The sequence below is a fragment of the Ahaetulla prasina genome, chromosome 10 (genome assembly GCF_028640845.1).
Source record: "Ahaetulla prasina isolate Xishuangbanna chromosome 10, ASM2864084v1, whole genome shotgun sequence".
Taxonomy (NCBI): Eukaryota; Metazoa; Chordata; class Lepidosauria; order Squamata; family Colubridae; genus Ahaetulla; species Ahaetulla prasina.
Window position 1 is genome coordinate 31,323,459 of NC_080548.1, and position 15,373 is coordinate 31,338,831.

The 15,373-nt window shown below is 46.6% G+C and overlaps 1 protein-coding gene across 7 annotated transcripts in view; it reads right to left on the reverse strand.

Moving 5' to 3' along the window:
- RASGRP4 (RAS guanyl releasing protein 4) overlaps nt 1-9,334 on the reverse strand; it is a 33,325-nt gene extending 23,991 nt beyond the window's left edge. Inside the window, exons 1-6 of one of the 7 annotated variants that reach the window (XM_058196226.1) lie at nt 8,412-9,334; nt 5,672-5,889; nt 4,566-4,676; nt 2,166-2,223; nt 1,618-1,749; nt 612-765 (exon numbers count right to left, since the gene is read on the reverse strand). In XM_058196226.1, the coding sequence (XP_058052209.1) occupies nt 612-765; nt 1,618-1,749; nt 2,166-2,223; nt 4,566-4,676; nt 5,672-5,889; nt 8,412-8,434 (696 nt within the window). In that variant the 5' untranslated portion in view covers nt 8,435-9,334. Of the gene's footprint in view, nt 1-611; nt 766-1,617; nt 1,750-2,165; nt 2,224-4,565; nt 4,677-5,552; nt 5,649-5,671; nt 5,890-7,967; nt 8,372-8,411 lie in introns of those variants that run through there. The other 6 variants (XM_058196227.1, XM_058196228.1, XM_058196229.1 and 3 more) reach the window with 6 other exon arrangements.
- Between the last annotated feature and the right edge of the window lie 6,039 nt (nt 9,335-15,373).

Consider the following 15,373-nt stretch of genomic DNA (forward strand, 5'->3'; position numbering starts at 1 on the left):
TCCTCCCTGGCAAAACCTCAAGTCCCAGCTGCTGCTGATCAATCCTGGATTGATCCGAGGCAGCGACAAAGAGATAAGCGTGTGCAGCAGAGGAAGAGGTGTGGCAAGCTCAAAGATTGCTGAGTCACTGAACCATACCCCACAGGGTATAAAAGTGGGTGGAGCTGCCATGTGGCCCTTGTGGCGGACAAAAAAGCTACCAAGGGTGCACTGCAGCTTGGTTGTTGGAGGGTTAAAGGACTTTGTCAATGAGTTTTTGGCAACAGATCTTGGACACGAGATAACGGACTCAGAACTTGGCAGGTCTTTGCACGGTCACTGCCAAGTATTTCCTCAACTGAAGAAAATCAGGTCTGTAGCAAATAAAAAGACTGGGAGACACGCGACTTTGCGTTTGCTCTGTGAAGTGGGGAGGGGGACAGAACACTGGTGAATATCTACTGCCATCCTCAACCTAGGGACTTCCTATGTCTACCATCATCTTCAACCAGCCAAATTTTCCCACTCCCAGGATATCTGTAAAAGATACAAGGGCGAGGAAGGCTTTCGCAATGATCCATCCCACCCATTTTGCAAAAAAACCTTTTCGTACTCCGTTTGCAGTTCCTTACCGAGAGACGGCAGAATGCCTTGAATTCCAGGTAACTGAGGTGGTCGGCTAGCTCACCTGGATCCAGGTGATCAAACAGCAGAGAGACTTTACGTTTCTTGCCAGCGGCAGGACTGTGTTGGCAACTGAGAGAACGGTTCCAGGTGTGACTCACCCTGGAGGGAGAACAAGCACAGAAGGGACTCATTAGGGACCGAGTTGCGGTTGAGCTGGCTGAGGAACTCTGGGAGTTGAAGTCCACAAGTCTTAAAGGGACCAAGGTTGGAGACCCCTGGTCTAAGAAGAAGATTGAAGAAGGCAGATGCTTTCCCGGGGTAAAGAGAGATCCATGTCTCTTGAACAGAAAGCTTTGGAGAGGTGAAAAGGCCAAGCTGTTGGAGATCAGGCAAGAAGAACCTGAGAAGCAGAGCTTTCGAGTGCCTGAGGAATAGGGGAAGGCTTAGCAGCACCATGGAAACTCAGAATGGGTTTTAAGGCAACACCCAATGGATTTTCGTCACTGTTGATTTCATCTCCACCAAATGACACGTTAGTTGGACTTTCCTTCTGCTTTACACCCTCATCATGACTTGGTAACATTTTTGGAGAACCTCCTGAATCACCCCTCCTTGAAGGGTTGGTTTTTTTTAAAGGATGGGTAATGTCCTGGACCTCCCCTCTTCTTCCCCCAAGGAGCTTGCATCCAAAATAAAGTTTGCTAAAGGGCAGGCATGTGAAACCTTGGCCCCGTCATAACTTTAAATCTTTGTTAAATGATCGGTCGTAAGTGAAGGACTACCTGTATGCAGCAGGGTTTTTAAAAAAAAAACGATCATGGAGTCAATATGATAATAATATGGGATGCATTCACTTCCCCCTTTTTCCCTACCTGAAAGCCCCCTTTTTGCAAAACCAATATATTCAATATATAAATAAATTAAAACACGACAGCACATGGGATCTCGCCGTGCCTATCCCGTCCCTTCCACTGGGCAATTCCCATCTCTGAACTGGTTGTCGCCACTCACATGCAGGATGTATCGAGCAGGTTGTTGTGTCCTGCTGGGCCTTGGTTCCTCACCACCTCCAAGATTTCTGTGATCACCTCCTCCAAGTGAGGGTCCAAGTGAAAAGCCTCTGGATAGTTCACAAGCCAGTAGCTGAAAAGGGAGCAAGAAATTCAGGTTGGAGCTGCATGGCTGACTGGAGAATTCTGCGAGTTGAAGTCCACATATCTTAACGTTTAGTAACTTGCTGAAGGGAATTCTGGGAGTTGGTCCATATATCCTAAAGTTTACTAGCTTGTGGCTGGGGAACTTTGGGAGTTAAAGTCTACACAACTAAAGTCTACTACCTTGCTGACTGGAGAATTCTGGGAGTTGAAATCCACATATATTAATGTTTACTAGCTTGCTGACCGGGGAATTCTGGGAATTGAAGTCCACAAATCTTAAAAGTTTACCAGCTTAGTGGCTGGGGAATTCTGGGAATTGAAGGCCACACATTTTAAGTTGGCAAAGTTGAGAAACCTTGAGGGGGGTGGGGAGAAAAAAGATAGCTGGAAGAGAATACAGACCGGACAAAGTGGCAGATCCTCAGTTGACGTGAAGGATTCTTGTCCTGGGCCGATTCCTGATATGTGATCAATAAAGTTAAGGCTTAATTTGTTCTCCAAATTCTTGTGGAAAGGATTCAGGAATTTATTTTGCTGAAATGCACTTCTCTTCCTTCCTTTCAACAGAGTCCCTTTACTATGTGAGTTATTCTAGCACAGGGCTGTTAAATTCAATTTCACTGAGGGCTGCATCAGGGTCGTGTTTGACCTTGGGGGTGGAGGGGCATGGCCAGCTCAACGTTACTGATCGAGGTTCCGTTTCTGGCCACGACAGCCTCCTGCAGCACATGGCCCTGCCGAGCTCCGTTTTCACTAGCAGAGGGCTGCAGGAGGCCGTCGTGGCCGGAAACAGAGCCCAGGAGGTCTGTGTGTGGCCCCCCTGAGCTCCGTTTTCACAGGCAGAAGCACCGTGGGCCGGCCATCACTGTTACCAGAGTGGGCCCGCAGGCCAGATCTAAGCACCCTGCGGGCAGGATGCGACCCGCCGGCCTTGAGTCTCACACCTCTGTTCTAGCAGGACCCTATTAACTAAGAGGACATAACGCCCATGCATTTTTTTCTCCCATGCAACTTCTGTTGGAGTATTTGAAGGTCAGGCTGCCTTCGTTGTTCAACAGTTCAATACTGCCTCCCGCTACAAAGCTTACCCTAATTAACTGGCATAATTGCTCCCTAGGAAGTTAATTCTCGAGGAGCCCCAGTAATTCACCCTAGAAATTGTTCACCGGGAATTGTCATTCATTGCAAGTGCTAAAACTCAAGCTCCTTTTTGTGCTGGCTAAAATAAATCAGAACGCCGCCGAAGTATATATAATGCTTGTTCCAAAGCTGTTCCTTTAGGTCCGATTGGAGGCTGGACAGAAGACATTTGCTAGTTTCCTGTAAAGCACAAAATCCCATATCCAGGTTCACATAATGTACTGTAAAGAATAAACACTATCATGGCCTGACTCAAGCAGCCACCTAAAATAACAGCTCCCCAAACTACACCACCGGGCGAACCGACCCATTTTATGCAAAATCAGTCCCTTTCGAACTGGTTTTTGTCATTGCAATTTTGGTCAAAGTATCCTTGACTTGAATCCAGCAAGCAATCTTGTTGCCTTTCGGAGAATTTTTAAATTTAAGCTCTTTAAATTTAACCTCCATTGTTTTGATTTGTTTTCTACAGCATTTTATTCAGTGTCTGTAAGCCCCCTGAGGCCCCTTTGGTGAGATGGGCAGCATGCAAGCTTAATAAATAAATGAATAACAACAACAACAACAACAACAACAGAGTTGGAAGGGACCTTAGAGGTCTTCTAGTCCAATCCCCTGCCCAGGCAGGAAACCCTACACCATTTCTGACAAATGGTTAGCCATCTTCTTAAAAATTTCCAGTGTTGGAGCATCCACAACTTCTGCAGGGAAGTTGTTCCACTGGTTAATTGTTCTCATTGTCAGGAAATTTCTCCTTAGTTTTAAGTTGCTTCTCTCCTTGATTAGTTTCCATCCATGGCTTCTTGTCCTGCCTTTAGGTGCTTTGGAGAATAGTTTGAATCCCTCTTCTTCGTGGCAACCCCTGAGATATTGGACCACTGCTATCATGTCTCCCCTAGTTCTTCTTTTCATCCAACTAGACATACCCAGTTCCTGCAACCGTTCTTCCTATGTTTTAGCCTCTAGTCCCCTAATCTTCTTTGTTGCTCTTCTCTGCACTCTTTCTAGAGTCTCAACATCTTTTTTACATCGTGGCAACCAAAACTGAATGCAATATTCCAAGTATGGCCTTACCAAGGCATTATAAAGTGGTATTAACACTTCACGTGATCTTGATTCTATCCCTCTGTTTATGCAGCCCAGAACTGTGTTGGCTTTTTTGGCAGCTGCTGCACACGGCTGGCTCATATCTAAATAGTTTTCCACTAGGACTCCAAGATCCCTCTCGCAGTTACTACTACTGAACAAGGTACCACATTACCTGTGCATTTTGGTATTTTTGCCTAAATGTAGAACCTTACTTTTTTCACTGTTGAAAAAAGTAAGGTTTATACTATAAATTGAATAAATTAATAGAAAACTGTTTCATATCCAACAATTGCCACCATCCCCTTGGGAAGACATTCTAAGGAGTGTCTGTGGAGATTCTCAGCCATCCAGGTCGTGATTGTCCCAAAAGTGCTTTTTCAAAAGGCAACTTGACTTCCTTGGGTTTTCCTCGAAGACGTTTCGCTTCTCGTCCAAGAACCGATATGTAGAACTGAAGAAGCTTCTCGGATGAGAAACGAAACGTCTTCGAGGAAAAAGGAAGACAACCCAGTTGCCTTTTGAAAAAGCACCTCGGGGATATTTTAAGGTGAGAGGCTTTGTGTTCCCCCAAAGGATATAAAGTCAAAAGACGGCGAGCCAGCTCTGCAGACGGGACCACCCAACTATGAGCGGTTAGTGTCATGTTCACCATGAAGTCGCTGGTGCACAGGTTCCCATCCACATCTGGAAAAGAAAGACAGGCGTTAAAGTGGATCTGTCGATAGGCAGAAATGGAACCGAATAGAAATGAGGAAGCTGTCTGGGATAGATCTGCCCCATAATACGGTACGCGCCTGGTCTTTAAGGGTTTGGTCTCATGGTTAAGGTACCAGACGAGAAAGCAAGAGACCTCGAGTTCAAGTTCTACCTTAGGCATGAAAGCCAGCTGGGGGACTTTGGGCCAATCACCAGGAGACGGTGAGTTCTAGTCCCACCTTAGGCATGAAAGCCAGCTGGGGGACTGTGGGCTACCAGGGAACAGTGAGTTCTAGTCCCACCTTAGACATGAAAGCTAGCTGGATGCTTTTGGGCCAATCACATGGAGAGAGTGAGTTTTAGTCCCACTTTAGGCATGAAAACTGGCTGGGTGACTCTGGGCCAATCACCAGGAGATGGTGAGTTCTAGTCCCACCTTGGGGAGAGTTCATTTCTCTTTCTCTCATCCCAACCCACCTCCAGTGGTGGGTTTCAAAAAATTTTACTACCGGTTCTGTGAGCGTGGCTTGGTGGGCGTGGCAGGGGAAGGATACTGTAAAATCTCCATTCCCACCCCACTCCAGGGGAAGGTTACTGCAAAATCCCCATTTCCTCCCGATCAGCTGGGACTCGGGAGGCAGAGAATAGATGGGGTGCAGGGCCAGTCACAGGTGGTATTTACCGGTTCTACAAACTGCTCAAAATTTCCACTACCGGTTCTCCAGAACTGGTCAGAACCTGCTGAAACCCACCTCTGCCCACCTCACAGGGTTGTTGGCATGGGGAAATTAGGAGAAGGAAGCTGTGTTGGATATGTTCTCCGCCTTGAGTTATTTGTAAAAACAATCCAGGCGGAATACAAACCATCAAAGAAAAAAACTTCCCGGATGGTAACCTGGGCTATCTGTGGCAGGATTTGCACTAGAATCAGCCTTGGTCTCTAGTCTTATGGAACATCGTCCCCTCTATGGGGTCCCCACTACCTCCAGCCACAGTACCAAAGGAGCGAAGGCATTTCTCAATCAGCTCCTCCAGAGTGCAAGAACGGTTCAGTTCTCCCAGGCTGATGCAAGCCAAGGCCTGGTTGATCTCTCGAGGGTTGGGGCAGGTCATATGGCGTCGGCTCTTCCGCCGGTAGATCTTGCTGGCTCCTGGGAGGGTGCTGGAATCCATCCTACCAGCGGCCTCAGTCCGCGATCTCCTGCAAAAGCAACAAGCTGCGCTATTGGCCGTTCTCAACAACCTGGTGTCAGGGGTTCCAAGTAATACATCTCATTCAATAAAAAGGTAAAGGTAAAAGTTCCCCTCGCACATACGTGCTAGTCGTTCCCGACTCTAGGGGGCGGTGCTCATCTCCGTTTCAAAGCCGAAGAGCCAGCGCTGTCCGAAGACGTCTCCGTGGTCATGGGGCCGGCCTGACTCAACGCCAAAGGCGCACGGAACGCTGTGACCTTCCCACCAAAGGTGGTCCTTATTTTTTCTACTTGCATTTTTACGTGCTTTCGAAACTGCTAGGTTGGCAGAAGCTGGGACAAGTAACGGGAGCTCACCCCCGTTACACGGCAGCACTAGGGATTCAAACCGCTGAGCTGCCGACCTTTTGATCGACAAGCTCAACCTCCTAGCCCCTGAGCCACCGCGTCCCCGTTCAATAAGAACTCCAAATTCCTCAAAGAACGTTGTTATTGGGATGTTCGGGCGATCCGGTCCGAACCGGGAGCCATTTCACCCCCTGCTACTTGGGCCTCGGTCACAACAGACCCTCTTCAATGTTGCAGCTGACAGCAAAGCACCCAACTTGAAGCAATATGTGGACGTGCTCAAGAACATTTTTTTTCCTCCTTGCCCAACTTCCTTGTGTGCAGAGATGACACAGTCCCTCCCTGCCTGCCTCCCTTCTCAGTCAAACCAGACCTCTGTGCTTTGAGCTCCAGAACCTTTCCTGGGGAAAGCCAGTTTGTCTTTTCGTTCTGGTGTCTCATCTCCACACCGGCCGGGGCCCTTATCCTAAACTCTGATCAGCTGAGTGTACGGAATCCAAACCAAGTATCTGTTTTTTTAGCCAGACAGAATCAGGAAGAGGCCGTGGACCCCAAAGCTCCTTCGTAAAATCTCCATGCACCCTCTGACACCGAGTCAAATAATTCTGCTCAGCCTCAACAGCAGAGATACAGTCGTGGCCAAAATTGTGGAAACCTTTTGGGGAAAGTGTATTTTTGAGGTTTGATGGCTAATAACACCACTTTTTTGGGGGGGAGTTTTTTTTTTTTTTTTTGGTTTACATTTATACCCCGCCCTTCTCCGAAGACTCAGGGCGGCTTACAATGTATAGGGCAAGATAATCCTATTCCACTGCTGGAATGGCCTGGGAATAGCTTAGACCTTCACCCAATTGAAAAATTGTGGAGCCGACTAAAGGTGAGAATGCAGTATTGCAGGCTAACTCTGCCAATCGCCAGCAGTTCGATCCTGACCTGCTCAAGGTTGACTCAGCCTTCCGACTTTTCAAGGTCGGTAAGATGAGGACCCAGATTGTTGGGGGCTAGAAGCCGACTCTGTAAACCGCTTAGAGAGTCTGTCAAGCCCTGCAAAGCGTTATATAAGTCTTAAGTGCTACTGCAATTGCTTTTTTCTGGAGAGGCTCCGCTGATCAGCCACAGCAGACCTCTGAAGCAAACTGCTTGCAACCCCGTGCCACGATCTTGCACAAGTTCCTCAAATGCCCGTTTCAAGAGCTCGGCACGCATACACACCCCGGTGCGCATACACACACACACACACACAGAGAGAGAGAGATTGTGCAGCCTCATGTTGCCTCGCTGTTTCAAACGCCAGCTATGCCCCAAGAAAAACAGGAGCCACTGTGGGCATTTGCGCCAAGTGCCCCTTCTCAGCCCCTCTTCTGTCACCCTGCGGCCCTTCCCCGCCGGTTTCCCGTCCTCTATCTCATTGCGTGCCGCATCTTGCAGATCTTGTACTAGGAACTTCCCTCTGAAGCAAAACCATTTCCAACATCCCAAAAACATCGGCGAGCTGAAAAAGCCGGCTAGCCCGGGCTTGAGATATGATTGGAGTCGTTTTTAAGATTTTCGTTCTGATAAATGGCGGGGCGGTGGCTGCCAAACACAAAGAAGTTTCAAATCTTTCTGACAGTCTTAGGTACCGGACCGTACAGGCCTGAGGGGGGTATTCAACGTTTCCCAATATGACAGCTGTCATTTTCCCATTTAGAGTCGGCTCTTTTCCTCTTAAGCTGTGCCATGCTGAGAAGAAACTTACCTGTGGGCATCCAGCCATTAGAGCCCCCAGGCTGCAGGTGAGAAGTAAGAACTAGCTGCCAGGTCAATATAGATGGTCTCTCCTGCTTTTCTACACAGTGAGAGAGAGCTGCTGAGTAGTTCCAGAGAGAAAAAATGCAAGCGTTTTTCCAGGACACAAAGGAAAGAAGGAAGAATTTTTTTCCCCCTTTCTAAGTTTCGGGCTCAGCCTAAATCTTTCCCAATGCCCATCAGCTCAGTGCCTCTCCCAAACGGGCACGACAGAAGGATGTACGGAGCAAAGCAACTCCTCTTTTTCCACACCAATGCAAAAGAGGAGAACTGACCCAATGAAGTTGCACGCACCTTACTTACTCAGAACGACACGGAACTTAGAAAGCACCAAGAAATTCCCGGTGACTAAGAGGAGGAGAAAGAAAAGGAGGTTTCAAGGCGTTTGGCTTACCGCTTGCTCTCTCGTCGGATCATAGTTCTTTTTTTCTTTTTTCTTTTTTCTTTTTTTTTGGGTTAGCTCACCAGGGTCCTGTCCCTTTTTTTTAGCCTGCTGTGACCATTAGGGCGGGTTGCCTCTCCGCTGGGAATTTCTCTGCCGAAAGCCAAAAGGGCACAGACAAGTCGGAGGGCTGAGACGCTGGCTGGCTGCGAGGCAGCTGAGTCAAAGCCAACTGGTTGGTTATGTTGCTGATGTGGAGTTAAAAAGGAACTGGGTTACGCATGTGATGTGGTGTGTGTGTGTGTGTGTGTGTGTGTGTGTGTGTGTAAAAAGTAGAACTAAATTATGAGTTTTCACTCTATGGTTAATCATTCCTGCACATGGCGCTTTGACCATTAGGCCAAATCCCAGCAGGTGAATTTTATCTGCCGCGGTGAATAGTTAAGTCCTCAATTTACACAACTGACAGTTTAGTGACTTCTGTGAAATTACAACAGCGCGGAAAAACGGTCAGGACAGGACAGAAGAGGGCCGTGAAAATATTTACAGACCCCTCGCATCCTGGACATAAACTGTTTCAACTCCTACCCTCAAAACGACGCTATAGAGCACTGCACACCAGAACAACTAGACACAAGAACAGTTTCTTCCCGAAGGCCATCACTCTGCTAAACAAATAATTCCCTCAACACTGTCAGACTATTTACTGAATCTGCACTACTATTAATCTTCTCATAGTTCCCATCACCCATCTCTTTCCACTTATGACTGTATGACTGTAACTTTGTTGCTGGCAATCCTTATGATTTATATTGATATATTGACCATCATTTGTGTTGTAAATGTTGTACCTTGATGAACGTATCTTTTCTTTTATGTACACTGAGAGCATATGCACCAAGACAAATTCCTTGTGTGTCCAATCACACTTGGCCAATAAAATTCTATTCTATTCTATTCTTGTACTATGAGTTATCCTAAAAGGAAGTGGGGGGAAGGAAGGGGATACAAGTGGTCCGCGACTTACAACAGATCATCTAACGACCGTTCCAGGTTACCACAACCCTAAAAAGGGTGACTTAAAATGGTTTCTCACACTTATGACCGTCGCAGTACCCCGGGGGTCACCTGATCGAAAATAGGCATGAGGCTTGGCAGCTGGTTCGTGTTTTATGACGGTCGCCGTGCCCCTGGGATCACGTGATCCGCTCTTGCGACCTTCTGCTCAGCCAAGTCAACGGGGGAGTCCAGATTCACTTAACGACCGTGTGACTCACTTACCAAATGCAATGGTTCGCTTAGCAACGGTGGCCAGAAAGGTCGTAAAATGGGGCAAAGCTCACTTAACCAATGTTTCACTAGGCAAAGTCGATGGGGAAGCCGGGTTCACTTAACAACCGGGTGACTAATTTAACAGTTGCAATGATTCACTTAACAACTGTGCCAAGAAAGGTTGTAAAATGGGCACAACTCACTTAACTGCCTTTCTCTCTCCCCCCACTTCCTTCCTTTCCTTCCTTTCTTCCTTCCTTTCCTTTCCTTTCCTTCCTTCCTTCCTTCTCTTCCTTTCCTTCCTTCTCTTCCTTTCCTTCCTTCTTTTATTTTTCCTTCCTTTCCTTCCTCCTTTCCTTTTTCTTTCCTTTCTTCCTTCCTTCCTTCCTTTCCTTTCCTTTCCTTCCTTCCTTCCTTCTTCCTTCCTTCCTCCTTTCCTTTTCTTTCCTTCCTTCCTTCCTTCCTTCCTTCTCTTCCTTTCCTTCCTTCCTGCTTTTATTTTTCCTTCCTTCCTTCCTTTCCTTCCTTTCTTCCTTCCTTTCCTTTCCTTCCTTCCTTCCTTCTTTTCCTTCCTTCCTTCTCTTCCTTTCCTTCCTTCTTTTATTTTTCCTTCCTTTCCTTCCTCCTTTCCTTTTTCTTTCCTTCCTTCCTTCCCTTCCTTCCTTCCTTCCTTCCTTTTCCTTTTCCTTTCCTTCCTCCTTTCCTTTTCTTTCCTTCCTTCCTTCCTTCCTTCCTTCCTTCCTTCCTTTCCTTTTCTTTCCTTCCTCCTTTTCTTTTCTTTCCTTCTTCCTTCCTTCCTTTCCTTCTTTCCTTCCTTCCTTTCCTTTCCTTTCCTTCCTTCCTTCCTTCTCTTCCTTTCCTTCCTCCTTTCCTTTTCTTTCCTTCCTTCCTTCCTTCCTTCCTTCTCTTCCTTTCCTTCCTTCCTGCTTTTATTTTTCCTTCCTTCCTTCCTTTCCTTCCTTTCTTCCTTCCTTTCCTTTCCTTCCTTCCTTCCTTCTTTTCCTTCCTTCCTTCTCTTCCTTTCCTTCCTTCTTTTATTTTCCTTCCTTTCCTTCCTCCTTTCCTTTTCTTTCCTTCCTTCCTTCCTTCCTTCCTTCCTTCCTTCCTTCCTTTCCCTTTCCTTTCTTTCCTATCTTTCCCTTTCTTTTCTTTCTTTTCTCTCCTTCCTTCCTTCCTTCCTTCCTTCCTTCCTTTCCTTTTCTTTCCTTCCTCCTTTTCTTTTCTTTCCTTCTTCCTTCCTTCCTTTCCTTCCTTTTCTTTTTCTTTCTTTCCTTTCCTTTCCTTTCCTTTCCTTTCCTTTCCTTTCCTTTCCTTTCCTTTTCTTTTCTTTCCTTTTCTTTCCTTTCCTTTCTCCTTCTTTTATTCTTTCTCTTCTCTGCTACCCAACTGCAGAATTTTGAGAGCCGCAATCAAAGCCTGAATCCGCCCCTCTTCTGCATTAACTAATGATCATTTTTCTAATCATGCCCTCCTTGACTAAACCTCTCCCAGCATTTACCCAAACCACGCTGGACAGGAAACCACCACGCCGGGCTTCCCAAACACCCTCGGCCAAACCCAGCGGAGGACCACGTTCCCAGAAAAAAGGGAGCCAAACACAGGAAAACTGGGAACAAGCGTCTTTCCATTGGTCTGAGTGCTTCCTTCAGCTCTTCGGTCTGCATACCTGAACAACAGGTGAGACTGTTTCTCTCTGAAGCAGGAGGAGCTTCGACAGCTGATGGTGACCGAACAGGAAAGTGTAAAAAAAAATAAAAATCACAGGAGTAGACCAGAATAAAGGGGAAGGAGAAAGAGAAGTTGGTTTTCCTGTCTGCAATTCAGTTAACACCATCAGATTTAAGAATAATTGACAACAACAACAACAACAACAACAAAGTATGTTCCTTCCAATACACAGGTTTACTCCAGGAAAATGACATTTTGGATCCTACATTGTTGATTATTATTATACCTTCATTCACAGGCCTCCAAGCCCCTCCAGGAACAAAATGCATACCTTCTGATTTCTTTTCAATGGATTTTATCAGTGGATCCCTGTAATTGTCAGAGATCCCCTCTGCGAGTTTTATTTTCCTTTCAGAAGTGCTGTTTTTCCCCCCATTCTTTTCCAGGAGCTATGCCCCTTTAAATATTTCCTTTCCCCTCTACAGGAAATTTATAAATAGGATATGGCTGCTTCCCCCCCCACACCTGTCTTTCTTTCGAAGTCTGTTGGGTTTTGGGGTTTTTTTTTACTTTCCCTATTGTGGTTACGCTTGTAGGTGGGGAAAAGCTAAACTGTCTGTGTCTTAAAAGAGAGCTTAGTTCAAAGGAAAGGAAGACCAAAATCTGGTGGGCATTGTGGAAAAAGGTATAGGTAGCCCTAAAGTTGAAACTGTTTAGGTTTTTTTCATTGCTATTTTATTTTATTTTATTTTTTTTAAAAGATTCTCATTAGAAGACATTGTGAGGTCTTTCTACGTGGGAAAAACAGATCAACGCTCCCTAGAAAGTGGAAGAGCCGGAAGTTTTAACATCGGGCTCCAAAAATTAAGAATGTGGTTCCGTTGGTCTTACTTGAATGCGGTTGACTTTGGAAGTGGAGCAACGTCTCAATCCCAGTTGTAGGCCCTGGGAATTTGACTAATTCAGCTGGCTTGAGCTTCCTTCAACCTCTCGCCTTGTCCTGCTTGTTTTGCAAACGTGCTCGGAAAGTGCCTTGCGTGTTTCCGAGCCACGGAAAAAGAACGTTTTAAAGCCAAATCCGGGCTACCTTGTGCGAAATGTCACGTCCTGCCTAGCAACAACCATGGCTGGTCCAGAGAACAAATCCAGCAAATTCTCTCAAGCCATCATTTCTTATCTTGCCGGCTGTGGTGTTTGTGTCTGTCCTTCCAAGACCTGCCCCAGACAGGTGAGTTAGGCCTTGCCTGAAAAGTTAAAAGGGGCTTCATAAAAACGGACCTCAAAGCAGGGGTCTCCAACCTTGGCAACTTTAAGACTTGTGGACTCCAACTCCCAGAATTCCTCAGGCAGACGTGTCTGTTTCTCTTACTCACCAAAGTGGAGAGATTGCAGAGGAAGGGATTACAAGAGAGTAAGCAAAGCTGGCTGAGGGACTCTGGGAGTTGAAGTCCACAAGTCTTAAAGTTGGAGACCCCTGCCTTAAAGTAAAATTTCCTTAGAGTCCATCTTGAGTCTGCTAGAATAACAGGGTAACAGAAGGAAGAGTCAGAAGGGACCTTTGAGGTCTTCTAGTCCAACCCCCTGCTCAGGCAGGGAACCCCATGCCGTTTCAGACAAATGGCTATCCAGTCTCTTCTTAAAAACCTCCAGTGTTGGAGCACTCACCACTTCTGAAGGAAAGTTGTTCCATTGATTTAATTGATCTGAGATTACAGAATAAGACTTGGAAGGGGCCTTAGAGGTCTTCTAGTCCAACCCCCTGCTCAAGCAGGAGGCTCCATACCATTCCAGACCAATGGTTGTCCAAATCTCTTTTTAAAAACCTCCAGTGTTGGAGCATCCACAACTTCTGGTGTCAAGTTGTTCCACTGGTTAACTATTCTCACTGTCAGGAAATTTCTCCTTAGTTCAAGGTTGCTTCTCTCCTTGATTCGTTTCCATCCGTTGTTTCTTGTCCTGCCTTCGGGTGCTTTGGAGAATAGGTTGACCCCAGTAGTGAAATTCAATTTTTTTTACTACCGGTTCTGTGGGCGTGGCTTGGTGGGCACGTCAGGGGAAGGATACTGCAAAATCACCATTCCCACCCCACTCCAGGGGAAGGATCCTGCAAAAAATCTCTATTCCTTCCCTACTCCTAGCGAAAGGATACTACAAAATCCCCATTCCCACCCCACTCGGGGGCCAGCCAGAGGTGGCATTTGCCGGTTCTCCGAACTGCTCAAAATTTCTGCTACCGGTTCTCCAGAACCTGTCAGAACCTGCTGGATTTCACCCCTGGGTTGACCCCCTCCTCTCTCTTGTGGCAGCCCCTCAAATATTGGAACCCTGCTATCATGGACGTCACTGTGTAAGTTTTCTTGATGAGATACAGGTAGTTCTAGGTTGCCTTCTGTTAACCTAGAATTTATCTTAAATAGTCCGGATGGTTTTGTGTTTTTTTTTAAGAGATTCTTCATCATCCAGGGTCATGGTTGTCCCAAAGGTCCTTTTTTTGTTTTCCAAGAGGCAACTGGACTTTCTTGTTTTGTTTTTTTTCTTTTGAAGACCTTTCGCTTCTCATCCAAGAAGCTTCTTCGGCTCTGACAGTTGATCAATATGAACCGGTGGCCAAGTATCTGAATTGGGATCACATGACCTTGGTGAACGGGCATAAGTGCCAAAAACGGTGCTTTTCAGTGCTGCGGTAACTTCGAAGGGTCACTAAAGAAGCTGTTGTTAAGTTGAGGATGTCCTGTACCCCCCCTGGCCCCCAAATGTTCCCGTATGCTAGGCTATAAAACATCAGCGGATTTTTTTTTTTAATTGCACCATCTAAAGGAAATATTTAGTTATCAAGGCAACGGTTCGACGGTTTAATTGCTCTTTCCTCCCTTACAGAAGGCTCCAGATGGGTATTTTCCAACCTCGGGGCTCTTTGGCATCCCGCTACCCTCGCTGCGTCCTTCGCAACATGTCGAAGGTGTGCCAGAGTGAGTAATGTTGGATGCACTTCCCTACACATTCCTGGATGATCCCAAGAAAAGTTCTTCCTCCCAATTAATTGTGGGTGGGGAGGGGGGAGAGACCTGTTGGGAACCGCAAACTCTAATTCAGGAGCAGGATATTACGTCAATTCTGGGTGCTCTAAGGAAATCAGGAGTTTTCCTTACCAACAGAAGAGAATATTTGTAGGTCGGGGTTGAATGGTGTGTGTGTGGGGTCCTCGGTGCTCCCCTGAGCGTGGTGATTTTCTTGCAGACGTTTCATGACCCAGCTAGGTAGTGTGATCACTGCTATGTCTACGGAATTTACGGCGAGCAGACCCCACACCCTTGTACCACTGATGATGTTACCTAGTTAGGTCATGAAATGTCGGCAAGAGAACAAGCAAACTCAGAGAGCACCAAGGACCACACAGTCCTCCTCCTCCTCCTCGTCCTTTCCCAACAAACCACACTACTTTCTAGCACTGATGATGTTCCCTAGTTGGGTCATGAAATGTCTGCAAGAGAGCAACCAAACTCAGAGAGTACCAAGGACCCCACAGTCATCCTCCTCCTCCTTCTCTTCCTCCTCCCTGCAAACCCACCTTGATTGGTGGCGTTCCAGCGACCCAAATCACACAACTGGTTCGCTTAGAAATTGGAGCCCATCATGAACTTATAAGATTCATAGTAATTCCAAAGATGTCAGAATCCATCATCCTGGGTTTAGCTTGGTTGGACAAATGGGACCCACAATCAAATGGGAGGATGGATTCAGGAAAATTATATGGACTTTCAGACCCTTAGACCCAATTCCCCCTGCCGAAAAAAACCTTGTCCAAAATGACCACCAGAGAGAACCAACCACCACCATATCCAATCCATCTCCTAATGAACCACGCATCCCTAAAGCATACATGGATTTATCAGATGTTTTTAGCGAGGATGAATGTAACCTCTTACCCCCCCACCGACAAACTGATTGTCCATCAGCACTGCTGATGTTCCCTAGTCAGGAAAACAACCAAGCTCAGGGAGCGTCCAGGAGCCCGCAAGGAAGACTACTGTCTC